At 50.9% G+C, this 19,285-nt stretch overlaps 1 protein-coding gene across 18 annotated transcripts in view; it reads right to left on the bottom strand.

The window, feature by feature from the left end:
- BANP (BTG3 associated nuclear protein) overlaps positions 1-19,285 on the bottom strand; it is a 123,447-nt gene that overhangs the window by 57,698 nt on the left and 46,464 nt on the right. For 11 of the 18 annotated variants that reach the window (XM_055364478.2, XM_055364483.2, XM_055364479.2 and 8 more), the window contains exons 5-7: positions 15,655-15,771; positions 13,802-13,977; positions 1,455-1,694 (exon numbers count right to left, since the gene is read on the bottom strand). In XM_055364478.2, coding sequence (XP_055220453.1) covers positions 1,455-1,694; positions 13,802-13,977; positions 15,655-15,771 — 533 coding nt within the window. Of the gene's footprint in view, positions 1-1,454; positions 1,695-13,801; positions 13,978-15,654; positions 15,772-16,504; positions 16,587-19,285 lie in introns of all 18 variants that reach the window. The other 7 variants (XM_055364484.2, XM_055364487.2, XM_055364485.2 and 4 more) reach the window with 2 other exon arrangements.

Raw genomic sequence — 19,285 nt, 5'->3', positions numbered from 1 at the left:
CTGAGACTACCCTCAGGGTCCAGGATGGGCGCCCGCCGGTGTCTGACACCTGGGGCACACGCCTGGGACAAGACATGGCACATGGGAAGATGCCATGACCTGCTCACACGCATGTGGGTGGGACTTGGAACCACCTCTCAGCAGCTTCCAGAAAAACCTGCAGTCAACACGACACCCCAGTCTTACTCAGACCCCATTTTCACAGCAGCTACAGAACAGCCGAGCCCTTCCACTCCCCCACTGCTCCTGACACAGGCTCACGGGCCACACTGTGCTTCCCAGAGGAGCAAGGCTCTTTCCTGCTGGAACAGCGGGCCCCGCACGCTGAGATCCCGGACGCCCCCCGCACGCTGCGATCCCGGACGCCCCGCCCCCCGCACGCTGAGATCCCGCACGCCCCGCCCCCCGCACACTGAGATCCCGGACGCCCCGCCCCCGGCACGCTGAGATCCCGGACGCCCCGCCCCCCGCACGCTGAGATCCCGGACGCCCCGCCCCCCGCACGCTGAGATCCCGGACGCCCCCCGCACGCTAAGATCCCGGACGCCCCGCCCCCGGCACGCTGAGATCCCGGATGCCTGCCGCATGCTAAGATCCTGGACGCTGAATGCTCTGCCTCGCTCGCCCTGTTTCGAGATCAGATTTACATTTCACGCTCCCCTGGGGTAACTCGCCAGAGCCCAGATTGCCGGAGGCCACTGCACCCTCCCACACCCTCCCGCCAGGGGCCTCGTGTCTCTTGCGTTTGCTGCTGCTTCACTTTACATCTTCGTTAGAAGCCAGGAGAACGGCTTCTGAAGCAGACGGGCTCTGTGGAGCAAATGGACCATGGACGCTGGCAAGGAGGACCTGAGCGCCCATCAAACGCCATTGAAGGGCAGTACCGCAATCGCCACCTGGAGCAAATCCCGCTCTTCAGAGGGGACGGAAACGTCACAGGCCGGGCTGGGCACGAAAATCAGGCTTTGGAGCTCTCCTGGCTCCCATCACAGCCAGGTCAGCGCTGAGGCCCTGGCACGGCTGCTGAGGCCCAGCCCTCTCAGAAGGAAGGAGGCAGGCGGCACTCCACCCGCTTAGGAGAGGCTCAGGGGGGCCTAGGTCACCGTGGCCAGGACAGCAGGGAAGGCCCCGGCTCTCCTCCTCCTCTCTCTTCCTCAAGAGTGGCCTACAGACAGGAGGCGAGGAGTTTTTCACCTTCTAAGGGTACACAGTAGGTATATATATGATGGGGTATATGAGGTATTTTGGTGCGGGCATGCCGTGCGTAATAAGCACATCAGGGTCAACTGCGCATCCATCCCCTCGAGCACTGATCCTCGGGCTGAGATTTCAAACCGCCTGGAGAAACGCAGCCCCGTGCCAGTGCTACTGATGCCAGCGTCCTCAGCATTGAAATGTAGGTCCTGACCCAGCTCCCCGCACACCCCAGTCCCCCAAGGCGGGGCCCGACTTACACCGGATGCCGTAGATGGTGAGCGGGTCCAGCTGCTTCTTCCCGTGCTTGCCCTGCCCCGAGAGGTTGGACACGGCCTGCACCTCACGGTGGAAGAGGTAGTCCAGCAGCGTGAGCGCCATCTTCTCGGCCGTGCGGCAGTTGGTGCTGATGTGCAGCATGTCAGAGGGGATGATGGCGCAGCGCACCCGCATCTCTGGGTTGTTCTCGTCGCCCAGCCAGGTGCCATTGGGGTAGTCCTCTGAAAAACAGAAGACAGGTCCTCAGATGGCCGAGGCTCAAATAAGCTCACGTTCAGGACAGCAGAGCGCTCTGCTCAGACACACTCGGGAAAGATGCTCCACGCCGGGCTGGGCAAATCCCTCCTAACTTGTGATGCAGTCACCAAGAGCGCTGGAGCCTCCGACTGCTGCCCAAGAAAGAACTGACGTGGAACAGACACGATCCCACCACCCCCAGAAGCGGCCAGGTGCCTGTGGGGCTGCAGGGCCTCAGGATCTGAGCGCCAACACGGTCACACACTCTGCTCATCCTGGACCTGGGACCCCAGCAATACCGATATCCTTGCACAAAGTTGGTACCTGCCCCAGCCACCTGCAGAGCGGAACCCTCCCCGGGGCCCCTCACACCTCACTGCCAGCCATGCTCTCCCACTGGCCAGCCACTCCCACCAAGAAAGACGCAGAGGTGAGGGGCTCTAGCATCAGCAGCTGGCTTAGGGTCGCCCCTGTGCACACAATGCCAGTCCTTGCCTCTGCACAGTGTAAGTCACAGCATGCCCTTGACGCCAGCATTCTCAGGGCAGTTACAATGCAGCCGCCCAGACCACCACATTCAGGTGTGGGAATGCGCCATGTTCCCCACTGTCAGTGAGGCCACAGCAAGGACCCGTGGACAGGCCCACGCTCCACACGGAGGAGACAGGGTGGCCAGGCACCTGGAGTGGCCTGAGGTTGCCTGCAAAGCACACTCCTGTGACGATGGAGTGGGACTTCCCACCTGCCTGCCCAGGCAGTGACACCCGCCAGCCCCTCCACACCTCTCTGCCTCCCTCCCTCCCAAGCATGGGCTCTCAGCTTCCTAGCTGACCCTTCACAAGTCACTAGTCTTCTCTGAACCACGGATTCCTTCTCTGTGTAACGGCATCTCCGGGTTGTCCTCAGGTTGACCAAGTACAGTATGTGAAAGGCTGCCTTTTCAAAGCCTCCCCGTGTGACGGAAGAAAGCTCCACAGATGATCATAAACGGGAAAACTCACACTCCTGCTTGGAAGCTCAGCAGCTGCCCAAACAATCTCTTCTGATCCTGAAGTTGAACCAAAGTGAGGCTGCAAGAGTCTCCCCTCCCCCAGCACGTCCTCCCCCTGTGGAAGGGTAGAAACCTGAATACCTCCCACGAGGGGCCGGGACCTAGGAGGGACGCCATGCTCTGCCAGAGTCTCTGAGGCCCAGGGCTGGCTACAGTCATGCCACCCTGGACATCGCTGCCTCAGAACGTCTGTGAGCTTTATTCTGAAATGTCCCAATATTGACTTTCCGGCTCCTACAAGGGCAGCCAGCCCTGCCTGCCGGGCCAGGAAGCCTGGAGCACAGCCGAGAAGCCTGTGGCTGCCGTGTGCTCCTAGCATGCACAGCTCCCTCCACAAGCAGCCTCTCCCATTCCCTGAAATATAAGATTTCCATGAAATATCAGGGCAGGGCTGGTCACCCTGTCTTCAAACAGACATTGTCACAGGGGCAGGGCAGTGTGGCTGGGCTCTTGGCTGTAGCTAAGGATAGAAAACAGCTCTAATTTTTGAAATTCAGGACAGAGATGAGTAAGGAGCATCGATGCTCAGAGGTGGTTCAGAAGTACAGGGATGCTGCTAGGAACATATGCTCAGACGTGCATTTTTTCAGAACATCCGTCAGTCAGCCACTATTACATTCCACCTGTATATGAGGAGCAAAAGGGAAACGTGACCTCAAGACTAATGGATGGAGTCTCATGGCAAGGGCTGTCTAAAGGCCACAGCTGCAAAGCTGAGAGACTCCAACTTCCGGGGATTTTATGAATGTATCTACGAATCCTTACGGGACACCCAAGGGCCTGGCGCTGGGTCTAAAGCTCCACATCTAAGCTCTTGCTCAGAGTCACGGGTCAATGTCATCGAACACAGCGGCGCAGGCCCTGGCCAGCAGCAGTCCAGTAAGGAAGCCATGGGGAGGGGAAGGGGAAACAGAGGGGACATGTGAGCCAAGGCAGGCGTGGTCCAGTCTCCAAGATCTGAAGCCACATGCTGGTCACACCATGGCTAGAGATGGTCATGGACTCCACGGGACCAAAGATCTAACTGGGAATCTGCAGGGGAAACCCCAGATGTGGGAGGACAGTGGCCGAGGCGGCTCTGGAGCATTGGCACCTGCACCACACATTTCCCAGCGCCACATGCTTCTCCTGCATGGACGGGAGGCCCCAGACACAGCTCCCCGCTTGTGCTGACCTGAAACCATGCCACAGATTTCCTGGTCAGATTAAACCTAAGGGGCTGAATCCTTCCCTGTGTCTGTCCTTGTGCCTGGTAGCTCCTGGAGCGCGAGACCTCGGCCCCGCTCCTCCTGACTCCCAAGTGCCAGGGACAGAGGCCTGCAAGCGAACAGGGAGACAAGCAGGGGTAGAGCTGACCTCAGACAAGAACGGGTGACCCCAAGCAAGGAAGCGGGAAGCAGCCACCCAGGGGAAGAACTCCAGAGAACATTCCAGAGTGGGGAGCAGCACCGGCCTGGGCCAGGAGGGGCCACGTGCTCCAGGAAGGTAAGGGAACCAGCGTGGCCAGAGCAGGGAACATAGGGCAGACGAGGGACAGGAGAGGGTGGAGAACCGAGCAGGGCCCAGTCACCTGGGCAGAAAGCAGGCGCCCACGCCCAGCGTGGTCCGAGCTGAACTGGCACAGGCAGAGGGACGGGCAGAGGGCACGAGCTGAGGGGGCACGGGCAGAGGGCACAGGCAGAGGGCATGGGCAGAGGGATGGACAGAGGAGATGGGCAGAGGGCACAAGATGAGGGGGCATAGGCAGAGGGCATGGGCAGAGGGATGGACAGAGGAGACGAGCTGAAGGGGCACAGGCAGAGGGCACAAGCAGAGGGATGGGCAGAAGGAGCACGGGCAGAGGGCACAGGCAGAGGGGACGGGCAGAGGGCACGAGCTAAGGGAGCACGGGCAGAGGGACGGGCAGAGGGGACAGGCAGAGGAGATGAGCAGAGGGCATGAGCTGAGGGGGCACGGGCAGAGGGGACGGGCAGAGGGCACAAGCTGAGGGGGCACAGGCAGAGGGATGGGCAGAGGGGGCGAGCAGCTGATTACAGAGCTGCTCAGTAATCCAGGAATAGCCGAGGGCCTGGTGTCAGTAGGGCTCACAATGAGACCCACTGTCTTTAAACTTCCCAGGGTTCCCAGCACTGAGGCTCATTTAATGGGAACTCTGGGTACATGAGGGTGGTCTCCAGCGACACCAAGCATCTCTGGACTTAGGACCTGGAGATCACAAACAGAGGACCTGAGGCAGGCAGCAGGAAGGGCAGCAGCATCCTGAGCCACTGGCCTCCCCGACCATCACCCACCCACACCGGGATGTGGGTGATGCAGGACCAGTGCGAGGATGGTGTGGGGACGGTGGGCAGGGGCTCTCAGCTGTAGCCACCAAGCTGCTAAAGATCCCTGCAGCCTCTCTCAGGAATTAACAGTGCTGAAACACACTTAGCTGAGCTCTCTGTGGTGAGATAATATTTTTAAAGTAAACACTGGACAAGAGTTCAGAGTTGTTTTTCAAACAGTGAGTCAAAATCATGTCAAAGTGTCACTGAGACCCTCCAGGAGGGATGACGTGGGCTCTCCATGCCCACATTGAGAACCTCCCTGACTTAGGATGACAGCCAGCTCCTGGGGGGGCTGCCACCCACCACCTCCGTCCTCCCCAGGCTCCACCTCAAGGCAATGAAGGGGCAGCCGCTAAGCTCATCCTCTGGCAGGCTCAGGACTCACTGAGGGCCAGTGTGCAAATGTCCAGACCCAGTGCACCCAAGGCTGGCCGTGCCCTCCACCCCACACGGAGCTGCCCCAGCTCTGGGTGACTCCTCCTGCACCGCAGGTCACAACAAGCCCTCCCTCCACAACCAGTGGCCTCATCCAGGCCTCAACACTTCTTCCTGGCCTTTTTTCAGCACCGCAGGAGACTCTGACTCTAAACTCTGCCCCACCAGAGTTACCCAAAGGCCACCTGGCCTGTCCTCCCAGGAATCTCCCGCCTGGAGTGTCCAGCAGGACCCAGTTTGTGCCGGCCTGTGTTTGCGGCTTACAGCTCCACGCCCTGCGCTTCCTGCTCAGCACAGCCACATTATGAGTGCTGACCCACCCCAGTCTACTGGTTCCCATCCACACCTGTGTCCACGGATTTCCTGTTGACAATATCACTCCCACCTCACCCCTCTAAGTGCTAGAGATTTTCAGGCACGTTCTCAGACCAGCAGCATCAGCAGTGGCAGGGAACTTGCTGAAAATGCTCATTCTCAGGCCTAACCAATCAGAGGCTGTGGAGTGGGCCCTGCTTAGCAAGGAGGTTCTGAGGCAAGGGGGTTCTGACCTGTGCAAGGAGGGCCTCGTGTGTAGAGACCATAAAGGATACCACTCCTGGAGCCTCCTGCACCAGGAAAGCACAAAGGCCTGCTGAGCTCTGACGGGTGCGGGCAGCAGTCTAAGGACTAGGCATGAGGCAGGCCCACGTCACACCACACTGAGAGAGAGCCCGTCCCATCAGGCAGGCTGAGCTCTGATGGGTGCAGGCAGCGGTCTAGGGACTAGGCATGGGGCGGGCCCACGTCACACTGCACTGAGGGAGGGCCTGTCCTGTCAGGCAGGCTCCTGAATCCACACCTCCACCACTTCAGAGGCCTCATTTCCTCAGTCCTCACAGTAACCCCAGCAGCTGAGCCAGCCCATGATCCATCTCACAGGAGAGGCGCTCAGACGTCTGCAGAAGTGAATGACCCTGATCGAGGTCACAGGCCAAGTGAGAGGCAGACTGGGAATGGAGGCAAACGCTCTAGGCCATGAGAGTCCCTGCCTATTAACAATCAGTGATTCACACATTTCTAGTGTCTCTTCCTAGAAAGCTGCCGATCCTCAAAGACTCTGAGTTTAAATGATGCCTTTTCTACACTGAAATGGAAGGCACTGTCTCATATCTGCTTCCTGATATAATTTGCTGTATTACTCAACTGTTTATATATTCAGAATTCCCTACTGGCGGGAAAAAGGGAAACAAAATGATGATTTAAAAATCCCAGCCTGGAATTTGTACTGTCAGACCACAGTGAATAGTTATTAATTTATCCTTTTTTCTTAGGCCGTCTATAGAAAGGAATTAACCAATAATTGAAACACAATCTTTTTAAGATCCCTCTCTCTCCTACTTTCATTTGAATGCTGACTTTCCAAGAACAGATGAAACAATAATTCCAATAAATGTTATCTGTGTGTTGTCCAAGACCGAAGCCCTAACTTCCATGAACGTCCTGGGAAGCGTAGCTCCACGGTCACTTTTCAGGCGATGGCTCAGAGTGTTCCTGTCCCTGGGATTCCACACGTTAGTCCCCTGCAGTCACAGAGGTGATGAATGCCGGATTTCCGTCTCCAGCAGGATAGAGAACAAATCAGAAGGCCATCCTTTGCGAGTCACTGGGCTGCACGGTTGTTCAAAGCCTTAGAGCGTGGTGTTACTTTCCACAACACGACCAACTCCATGTCAATTCAGTTCAAGGTCAGCCTCACCATCTCCAGGTAAGTCTTCAGAGAACAGATTCACGTTAGATATGCCATCCACGCCAAAAATTAATTTTCATCTGGCTTTTGCAAAGGCTTACTCAAGCTGTTTATGAATTTCAAAAGCAACTCTGCATAAAATGAAATACATGGTTCCAACAATGGATAACACAGAGCAAACCCACACAGAATTCAAACCTAAAGGCAGCACCGGGCTGCGTCGTTACACACATCACGGCTCAAAATGCTTCCAGTGCCAGGACGTGATGAACCATAACTGTCAATAACTCATCTCTCCTATTCAAGGTAGAGAATAAGAATTCTATGTGGAACGCATGAGACATTTTATCTGTTGGGCTCCTCATAATTATTTGCCCCACAAGAAAATATAATGTGTTGGGGTATGCCAGGATCCTGGGGACTAGGGACACCCCATAAAGGTAAGGCTACATTTGTCCCAGACACGCCAACTCTGGCCATCTACTGGCTAGATGTCTACGATATCACATACGGATGCTTCAAAAGAACCTCCATTCCCATCAGGTACTAGTGGATGCTTAATGAATATTTGGGATGGGAAAAGGGGAGCAGAAAGATTAAAAGGGGAGGTGAGAGGAAGAGGGGGGGGTACCCTGAACAGCAAAAAGTGCACACTCCTGGAGGACAACTTTGAAAACCAGGTGGGCTCCTGATAGGGTGGCCTCGCTCTAAAATCAGGGACTTTATGATTATGTGACATCGTATTTGAGAATTTTAGACACCGGTAACACTGACATTCTGCAAGCTACACATTACAGAGACCTCAGATTAGAAATTAAACACTACCATTTTCTTTCAGAATGCTTTTTTGGTGTGGGCTACTTTTATTTTGTTTGTCTTTTTGAGTGGGCTGTTTTCCATCAACAATTCTATTGTAAAGGTTTTGCCTGTAATGCTTAAGCATTTCTTAAAGTGAAAAATAATTTAACCCTGAGTTAAAGGGATCCTGCGCCTCCGGGTCACGCAGAGAACCTGAGTCCAACACCAGTCGGCGGCCGAGCTCTGGAGAGCTCAGCGCCTCTAGCACCTGAGAAGTTTGCTCTCCAAGCGTCTGGTCTCACAGGGCAGGGATGGAAAGGGCGTCTTTCAGGGTGGGGGAGGTGGTGGGGAGGAGCCTGGGTGAACTCCTGACTGCTCAGCACCAACACTGCCATGGATCAAGACTGCTCCCGACACCTCCATCCTGGGGCACAGGCTGTGTATCCGGAAACTCAACCCAAGCCGCTGAGACACCATCACTCCCACTCACTCCCCCAGACAGCCCTTCCGGCCGCTCTGTGGCACTCAGAGCCACGACCGTTCTCACGCTGCTGTCTCCCGCTTCCCTTGGTTTTATTGTGGTCACTCATCTCTCTGCAATCCTACTCTTATTAGTGATCAACTCAGGACTGCCATGAAAAAATGTTTCCCTGTTACCTCACACATACAGCACTTATGTTAAAAACACATAAGATGAATTCTGCAAATAAACGTTCGAGGCATGTTTGTAGCTAAATGCTCTTCTTTCCATGTGCACGAATGGCATTCCGTGGACTGCGAGGTGTGTGACTCGGCACAGCACAGCGTGGCTACATGTTCTCCTTTCCACATGCATGGCTGACGTCCGTGGACTGCGAGGTGTGTGACTCGGCACAGCACAGCGTGGCTACATGTTTTTATTTCCATGTGCACGGCTAACATTGTGTGGACTGTGAGGTCTGTAAATCCGCACAGCAGTGTGGCTACATGCTCTTATTTCCATGTGCATGGCTGACGTTCTGTGGACAATGAGGTCTGGGACAACGAGGTCAGCACGGCGTGCCAGTAGCAGCTGCAGAATGGCCACAGCTGACAGCTCTCACAGCTGCCCAACTCTCCCAGCTGTGCCTCACCAGCCTTCACCGGCATCACCAAGAGCTACCACGTAAGTCATTCTACTGCATGGGAAGTCCATGGGACCAATTCCTGGCAATAATTCAATTAGAATTCAACGACAATCCTTCCCCCACTGAAATGAAGTACCTAACATTTTATGTTAGGATCAGTCACGTTTTGTAAGAATTATCAAATGCATACACAGCAGAAATTTAAACTCTTGATTAAGAACCTAACTAAATCCCTTAATGGACAAACAGATCCCATGCTAGGTCCATTTTAGCTCAACTTGTTTCTCTAACTCAGCTGGCAACTTAGTCATTGAATGATGAGGCCCCACACACTTTCAAGTACAAAACAAAGCTATGAGCACACCAAGACCAAAACTACTGACAAAAGGCAAGCACAAGAATGAAGACACAGTCTACTGTTCCCTGCTTTCAACAGTCAGGAGCTACCATCCTTATTCCAATGAGACACAGTCTACTGTTCCCTGCTTTCAACAGTCAGGAGCTACCGTCCTTCTTATTCCAATGAGACACAGTCTACTGTTCCCTGCTTTCAATAGCTGGGAGTTACCATCTTTCTTATTCCAATGAGACACAGTCTACTGTTCCCTGCTTTCAATAGCCAGGAGTTACCATCCTTCTTATTCCAATGAGACACAGTCTACTGTTCCCTGCTTTCAACAGTCAGGAGCTACCGTCCTTCTTATTCCAATGAGACACAGTCTACTGTTCCCTGCTTTCAATAGCCAGGAGTTACCATCCTTCTTATTCCAATGAGACACAGTCTACTGTTCCCTGCTTTCAACAGTCAGGAGCTACCGTCCTTCTTATTCCAATGAGACACAGTCTACTGTTCCCTGCTTTCAATAACTGGGAGTTACCATCCTTCTTATTCCAATGAGACACAGTCTACTGTTCCCTGCTTTCAACAGTCAGGAGCTACCGTCCTTCTTATTCCAATGAGACACAGTCTACTGTTCCCTGCTTTCAATAACTGGGAGTTACCGTCCTTCTTATTCCAATGAGACACAGTCTACTGTTCCCTGCTTTCAATAGCTGGGAGTTACCATCTTTCTTATTCCAATGAGACACAGTCTACTGTTCCCTGCTTTCAATAGCTGGGAGTTACCGTCCTTCTTATTCCAATGAGACACAGTCTACTGTTCCCTGCTTTCAACAGTCAGGAGCTACCGTCCTTCTTATTCCAATGAGACACAGTCTACTGTTCCCTGCTTTCAATAGCTGGGAGTTACCATCCTTCTTATTCTAATGAGACACAGTCTACTGTTCCCCGCTTTCAATAGCTGAGAGTTACCATCCTTCTTATTCCAGAGGAGCGTGTGTAATGACAAACGGAATTACCTAAGTGAAAAAAACTAGAATAAAATGATATGGTATCTTTGCAGTACAATAAACTGACTCCAAATTTGATGCAAAACAGCATGTCAATTCACACAAGCCATTTGGAATTCTTAAGAAATAACCGTTTTGAAATCTGTGGTTCTCTAAGACTTAAGGCACTTAAATACTTAAATAAGAAGCTAAGAACAATCTGTCTCCTGCGGCTCCTATTTCTTATCAGGGCCTGAAACAACTAAATAGAAAGACAAGCACACCCCCTTTAGCACTTCCCATATTCCTAATGCTTTCCCTCGTAGAAACTCGCTGATTCACCACCTGCCGAGGTGCTCTGGGACAGAGGGCCACAGGCAGGAAGATGCTGGCCCCATTCTTGGCACATTCGCACCCCCCATGGAAGTGCTGAAGAGAGGACGCCACTACGGGTTGAGAGTAAATCTGACATAAGAGACATTAATGGATTGGCTATTTTCCCAACATTTACATACACAGCAATCATTTAAAGGTGACTTCCTCATTTTCACCAAGCCACTATGCCAAATAAGGCAGCTCAAGCAGATATTTTCATAACACCGACCCCACTGGGATATACATTCCCAAGGACAGAGTCAGTGAAACAGATTTATTACAAAAAATGTTTCCTCCTAATGGGATGAGAAAACAGAATGGCTCTGGATGATGACCTCTCCTTCAAAATAAAGTCAAATTTAAGATGAGAAAAAGTTCTGCAATTCATCCCAATCCTAACAACCTGTGTTGTACAGCAAAATTATGTTTGATGAGAACAATCAGTGGCAAACATGGCTATAAAACTCTGCTCAAAGCCTAGCTAAAGAAAAATGTCTTACACAAAACATCAAAAGAACTTAAACTCAGACACAAAGAAAATTTGTATTTTTCCTTATAGATACAGATCAATACTAAGTAAGCTCCAAATTTGATATTGTCTCATAAGTTCATTTAGATTTTTTTGTTTTTATGACCCTGGACTCCCCAGAATTACCAAGTTTTTTTGCCTTAGCTAACACAGTTTAAATCAAACAAACATCAGGCCTGAAGGGGGTGGCCAGATCTATGTGGGGATTTACACAAAATCCACATCCAAAAATAATTACAACAATTAGTCTGTCGTTACTGCAATGTGATTTTCAATTTCCATGAAAATGAAATCACGAGCATCCCTCCTTTCCTCAAATTTAATGTGTGAAAAACTCCATTGCCCTGATCCTGCAATTCATACATACACAAAAACCTGCACCTCAACGTTCACAGCAGCATTCCTGACAACAGCCAAAAAGTGCAAACCACTCAGATGCCCAACAACTGATGATGGATCAACAGAATGTGGGCCAACCGTACCTCGGCACATCACGCAGCCATGAAAAGGAACAAAGTACTGGGCAAAAGCTACAATGTGGGTGATGCCACAGGATTCCATTTAGAGTCAAGGTCCACAACAGGCACATCCACGAGGACGGAGATGAGCTGGGTGCCGGGGCTGGAGGCTGGGAGAATGGAAAGTGACTGTTGATGGACACAGGGCTTCTTCTGGGGGTAATAAAAAATATTCTAGAATTAGTCCGAAGTGATGACTGTACAACCTTGAGAATATACTAAAAACCACTGAGATGTATGCTTTAAAACAGTCAATTTTATGGTATATAAATTAGATCTCAACTTGAAAAAAAAAAAAAGATCAACTCAACCTCTCTTTCTCTCTTCCCGCCATTCTGCCATCTGAATCCTAGCAATTTGTATTAGAGGTAAAAGCAATTTTTGTGCAAAATATTGTTTTCAATGTTTCAGATATGGTAATGAGTCTTCCTAACAGGAAAACCTTTGTTCAGTAGACAAAGCAACATCGAGTTGCTAGGAAAAATCAACAACTCAGACGTAGAGGCAGAAAAACTGAGTTCTTCCTAGTAAGTAAGGAAAACACATGCTTTACAACTCCACGCACAAAGCTAAGTCTGTTTGGTTCTTTCTTTTCTCCACGCTGTAGTAACTGACAGTCATCTGGTCACTTACGGTGACAGGATGAAGGGCACACAGAGGATCTCAGGGGAAGAGGGCTCTGAAAGGCACACTGGGCAGGCCAAGGGCCAGGCGGGAGGGCACCTCAGAGCCCTGCAGGAGAGAGGCCCCCGCTAGAAGTCCAAGTAGGACAAACAGCTTCACATCCTTCCAGATCTCGGGGGAAATGGGCAATGCATCTTGTGCCATGGAACCCGTGGAAGCTGCGTCCTCTAGCCCAGCAACCTGTCTCTGAGAGCCCATGTCCAGACACTGATACAAGAGACATGAAAACACAGCAGGCCAATGCTAGTTTCAATAATGAAAGGTTACAGGGGGCCATCCCTGGAAAGCATCCAGATGCGATGAAATAAGCAAAACTGGCTAAAAATGACTCTGTCCATCTGCACTAACGTGGAAAGATTTCTACTGTGTAGGGGAAAGAAGTGAGTTATAAAATCATGAAATGTGCACCAAAAAACCCCGAAAGGTTTAGAGATCTCAGAATGGTGGGATCACAGTTACTTTCCCTTTATTCTTCATTTTTATACTGTATCACTATCTTTTTTTTTTTTTTTTTTTTTGAGACAGAGTCTCTGTCACCCAGGCTGGAGTACAGTGGTAAGATCTCAGCTCAATGCAACCTCTGCCACCGAGGTTCAAGCAATTCTCCCGCCTCAGCCTCCCAAGTAGCTGGGATTACAGGCACCTGTCACCGTGCCCGTCTAATTTTTGTAGTTTTAGTAGAGATGGGGTTTCACCATTTTGGCCAGGCTGGTCTTGAACTCCTGACCTCATGATCCACCCGCCTCAGCCTCCCAAAGTGCTGGAATTACAGGTGTGAGCCACTGAGCCTGTCCTATACTGTATCACTTTTTTTTTTTTTTTTTTTTTTTGAGATAGAGTTTCCTCTGTTGCCCAGGCTGGATGCAATGGCATGATCTCGGTTCACCGCAACCTCCACCTCCCAGGCTCAAGCGATTCTCCTGCCTCAGCCTCCGGAGTAGCTGGGATTACAGGCACCTGCCACCACACTTGGCTAATTTTGTATTTTCAGTAGAGACAGGGTTTCTCAACGTTGGCCAGGCTGGTCTCAAACTCCCGACTTCAGGTGATCCGCCCGCCTCAGCCTCCCAAAGTGCTGGGATTACAGGTGTGAGCCTACGCACCTGGCCACTGTATCACTTTTCTAAAAAAACAACACAATTTCTAAAAAGCAAAACCAACAAACAAACAATCCTACGGGCGCTCTGGCCGAGGAAAGCCGCCCGGGACGCACCTTCCGAGTTCAGGGTGATGAGGGTGACGTTGCTCCCGATGCTCTGACTGCCCGCCTGCCCACAGCTGGACACAGAGTCGCTGGCCTCCGAGCCGCTCTCCCCGTCCTCGTGGTGGCTGTCTTCTTGGCCCGGCACCTTCACCACAATGGTGTTCTGCCGACGCCCAGGCACAGCGCTAAACGGGAAAAAAAACACACCAGCCCGATGTGGTAAGAGCCGCAAGCAGCACGCGAAGGTCAGCGCTTTCCTTATCGCAAAACCTAACTCTGCATGGACCAGTGGATCACACAGCCTTCCCATACCGCGCTCTCTACCAAGATTAATAGCAACTCCATGGGAGAAAATGGCCTGGGGCTGAAAGAAACTGTATAAAATAAAACTTAACCATTTAAAGAAAATGTTTCTATCACAAAAGGAGTAAAATCGTAACTCACTGGGACTCAGGCCTAGCATGCTGCCTTCTGAGTTCAGCAGTCATCCCATAAAATGCTGGTAAGAGTCTTTTTTCAGGCGAGGTTAAAAGAAAGACTAAATGAGGAAAACTGTGCCCAGAGGCCTGGGTCAATTCGATCCATGCTGCTGGGCTCGCTGGAGATGGCTCCACCTCGCAATGCGAGCAGCACTCCCAAGTACGCCCACGGGCAAAAAACCCTGAAGGGGCTTAAAACACCCACTAAGATCCCATCGGAGCTGCCATCATCCCAAGGGCTGCTGATGTGGAAGGACAGAACACTGCTAGCAAAGCAGGGCAAGGCCACCTCCACAAGTGTTCAAAAAAAGGATGATTTAGAGACTTACTACTTCCCTTTTTTAATGACCCTTTCAACATCCCCTACTGTGGACTGCTACGCACCAGGAGGAGAAAGGAGCACAATTTCTCTGTTTGCAAAGTCAAAAAAAGGGTGTTGAAAACACTGGCCGCACCTAGAGGAGGGCGCTGCACTCTGCACTTTCTGGCCTGGATTCTCTAGAGCACTGTCCACGCTGAACCTGATCTCAACACTGGCCATCTGCCTGGCTGACCTCAGCGCAAAGCCCCTGAGGCACAGCTGACCCTGGCACCTCCTCACCACCCATCACCAACTCCTCTCCCTTCACCCCACGTATCAGACCCTTGCGACCACAGCTGCGGCCCTGGAGAACTGAGCTAAGACAATACAGAGAGGGGACGAAGCTGGAGGAGCAGCAATCCACAAAGGAGACTGAGAGAATAAGCAAATAGAACTTTGTGAAGACACAGATGGGAAAGAAAAAGCAACAGCATCCTCAGGGGTTCACGCAGCCCCATGGGCACTCCTGGGGACAGCAGGGCCTGGATGCCAGCCAGAGGCCACTGCACGGCCTTCCCCTCACACAGAGCGGGGACGGTGTCTTCTGTCCACTCCCACCTCTGACCAAAGTTCCATTCAAAATGTCTCAAGAGAAAAAGGTATAAGAAAAAAGTCATAAACTCAACATGCCTGCACCACTTAGCAACCGTGGGAGAGGGCGTCTGTTTGCCTGACACGCTCTGCACAGACAGACGTGAGGACCACTGAGCTAGGTGGGAGGATGAACGCTTTCACAGACTGCTGTGAGGAGACAGAGCCAGCCCCCTCCACAACCCCGGCCAGCACGAGACACAGAAGTCCCTGGCGGCAGCTGCCCCTGGTATGGCTGGACTCAGCATTCAGCATCGCCCAGCCTGCCCTCCCCGACCTCAGAGAGCTGGGGCGGTGCCTGCCAGGCTCAACCCTGTGACCACAGAGATGAAGCGTGTGCTGGACTGTGCCCTGGCGTGGGGACATTGACTTATTCTCACGGGACTCCGCACAGTGGCAGGGAAAGGTGGGGTTGGTGCCGTGCTACTGACTTGCTAATGACATTTTCCAGGGAATCCGGTGCCCTGTTGCTCAAGGGGTCTTCCATCTTGGCTACAATGGCGTTCTGCCGATCATTGTTGAGTATTACTGTAGTCTGGGGGACGACGCTAGGGAACAAAAGAATCACAAAGAAAAAGAAGGCCTTAAAACAACAACATTCATGGTAAGAGCACATAAGAGTCATTCAACACAGTCCACTCCCAGGGACCCGCACTGAGGGGGAGGCCTAAGAGTCATTCAACATAGTCCGCTCCCAGGGACCCGTCCTGAGGGGGAAGGAGCCCCAAATGCTAAGGAAGAATAAACTGGAGATGGGGTTTTTAGCAGAATGTAACTTTTCCTAATTGTTGGTGTTCTGTCTGCACAACTGGATAGCACAGGACAGCTGGGCTGAGGATGCTGAACTTGTGACACAGAATAGACTGCAACCGCACCAGCTGTTATCACACCCAGTTAATAAAGCTTCTAGGGTGGCACACTTGCATGAAAACCGGCTTGACATTTTCAGTCACTCCATCCCAACTCATTCCTATGGGACAGATCTAACGTTCGTAACCATGTAAGTGTTGGTATCATTCCAAAACGGTAGCGCCCTGGAAAGAAAGGGGCAAACATCACGTTGGACTTGGGATGGAAGGACACACATGCTGCCTCCAGGTCCTGCAGGAACATGTGTGAGCTACAACCAAAGGGCTCAGGGTTCTGCTTTGAAGGAAAAGATTCTACAAAAGAACAGACCATGGCCCAGAAACCACCGAGCCTGGCGCCACCCTGGAGGAAGCATGAGTGTGTTCAGACAGGCGGCAGCTAACACAGCTTCATCTCAAAGTACAGACTCACCCACAGTTTTCAATCATGCGTTTTTAAGCCTTAGCACTTTCTGGTCACAAGGGATATCTAAGGTCCGCTTTGTTGTGGAAGGCTGGGGAGAGAAAGAACTAGCACTAGAAACACAACGTGATTATCACCTGACAATAAAACTCCATTCTTGGATTTTACTCTCCAAAAACCAACCTGGGAAGCCTGCCTTTCTGTGATCTGCACATAGGAAATTCCAGGCTAGTATCACTGTAACTGTCCCCACATTGAGTGCCAGCACAGCACCACGCCATGCTCAAGTAAATCACGGGACCACCAGGTTTTCTCCTAAAATAAAGGCATAATCAACTCCATTTCATTCAAAAATATTATTTTTTAAATTCCTCTACTTGTTATTGGTGACACCTAACGTTAACACAGCAAAACCTGACAAATGACCTATAGGTCAGGTATGGAAAGTAACCCAGGTGGCTTTTGGCTTGGTCACCACAGTCACCTACAGGCTGTGACAGTCCTATGCTCCTCAGAGATGTAGAACTGGAGAGGCTCCCTGGCTTACACGAGCTTGGTATGTTCCCCAAGTGGAGGCTATGGAACACTGGTGGCCCCGGGATCCTAGGCTCACAGCATGTCCGCACACGCATTCATTCTCTCTCCCCATGAGCAACTGAAGAAGGACGGTGCTGCTGAGTAGCCAACAGTCCCCTAATGACTATTCACAGTGGCCATGGCACACTGACAGTCTGAAAAGAAATTTTAATAGCGTAAAATGTATTCAGGCCACCATTTGGCAAGGTCATTGGAGCAAATATACCTTTTTTTTCCTTGAAGATCCTTATTAAGGTGAAGGAAATCATATTCTAAGACAACCAGCTCCCAACTGGAATAATGTGCCCCTCGGGTGCCCCACAGCTTTCTGGGGGGCTCATGGATGCAAACAGCTCTCAGCAACGCAGTCTCCAGATCTCCACCTTCCAGAATGTCCTGTTTCCTAAAGATGACTCTCCTTGAGCGAGTATCTCAATGTGTGTGTTCCCTTCCACAAAGCCCTTTTCCCATCTGAAAAACCACCTCTGCTCTGAGCACACTGGACACACCATCCACCTAGGGCACACACCCCAAGAGCCAGCGCAGGGCCACCTGAACACCAGCACGGCGTGACAAAACCAGCACCTCACCGGCTGACTAGAAAGCCCTTGGTAAGGCAGCTGGGTTGCAATCCTTTGCTTTCAACAAAATAGACAGAGATCATCAAAAACAGTTTCTGAGGACAGACCACTGAGACCCCTGGCACACAACTCAAAGAAGCCAAAGACTCCTTCCTCTCCCACATATTACTGATGGGACCCAAGTTTCCCAGCACCCAGAGCTATAAAAACCAAACACAGCAGGACCAACATGGAATCCTGTCTCATCTAAGCAGTCAAACATAATCATCCATTGATTCAATAATTAACCAAAAAGCCCTATCCAGCTCTTCAAAAATACATTCCTAGTATTTTATTATCAAGAATTAGTTCTAAGTGGGTGACATATTCACGTTCTTCTGTTCAACCACTGTAGTTGAACAAATCTGGATTGAACCTTCAATCCAGAAGGTTTGCTTTTTTTTTTTTTTTTTTAGCACTTAGGGCCTTATGGTTAGGAACATAAATTTTTTCAGCTTCGATTTACATCCCTATTTCTGTTGCAAAGGCATACGACAGCCAGGCTAACAGGATAAAATTTTGTGAGGGAAATGAAATGGAAACGAAAGTTCAAAGAACAGAAAAGTGACATAACATTCGACTGCCAAAAGCTCAGTGGTGAGACGTTCAAAATCCATCATGATATTTAGATTATAATGGAAAAATTAAAAAAATAAATAAACCAGTTTTGTTTTTAAAGATCAATATTATAATATGCTGTAAATTATTTTAATGTTTAAAAAAATGCCAGAAAATACACGCTTTCAACTAACGCAATTTAAATCAACCTCAAATTGCACAAAAGAATACTTTTTTTTAAATTATGGAACATCTTTATCACATTAAGGAGGATGCAGTCCCTATCTAAGGACTGATGTGGAAAAAGTGCCACAACAATACTAAGCGACAAAAAACACAGGTAAGTCCAGCCGTGCATGTATGTGCATGGAGATGTGTCTGGAAGGACAGGTAAATCCAGCCACGCATGTGCATGTGTGGAGACGTGTCTGGAAGGCCTGGTAAGTACAGCCGCGCACGTGCGTGCATGGAGACGTGTCTGGAAGGAAGGGTGACTCCAGCTGCGCACGTGCGAGCATGGAGACGTGTCTGGAAGGACAGCAAGAAACTGAGAAGCAGGTCATCGAGCCTCAGGAGCCGGGTCTGCAGCACCTTCACGGCACAGATAGCAGCCCATGCAGAGAAGCTATTAACCTATTCAAGGCCACACAGCCAGTGAATGGCAAAATTAGGTCTGAGGCCAAAGTCCCCCTGTGACAGACAGCTGACATTCCTAACCAAAACCACTCACTGTCCCCACAACCCTCAGCACTTTTTCATCTATTTTGCCATGTCCTTACTATGCTTTAGTTTTCCGTGTGGCCTTCCCCTGTACAGGGGTCCTTCTGCTTGTCCAATGATGTCTCCCAAAGTCCCTAGAAGAATGCACAGGACATGGCTGAAGACTGTTTGGGACATGGAGGAATTCAAGAGTGAGCTTCCCATTTTGGAGGGAAATGCCTCTCGATCCGCTGGTTCACATGCTGCTGCTCTGCATGCCGAAAGCAAAGACTGAGAATCCCGACCCAGAGCAGAAGCCACCGAGCAGGATGCCAAA

This window comes from Gorilla gorilla, chromosome 18 (genome assembly GCF_029281585.2).
Source record: "Gorilla gorilla gorilla isolate KB3781 chromosome 18, NHGRI_mGorGor1-v2.1_pri, whole genome shotgun sequence".
NCBI classification, from domain to species: domain Eukaryota; kingdom Metazoa; phylum Chordata; class Mammalia; order Primates; family Hominidae; genus Gorilla; species Gorilla gorilla.
The sequence above is the reverse complement of the archived record's forward strand: the minus strand, read 5'-3'. Positions and strand labels throughout refer to the sequence as shown.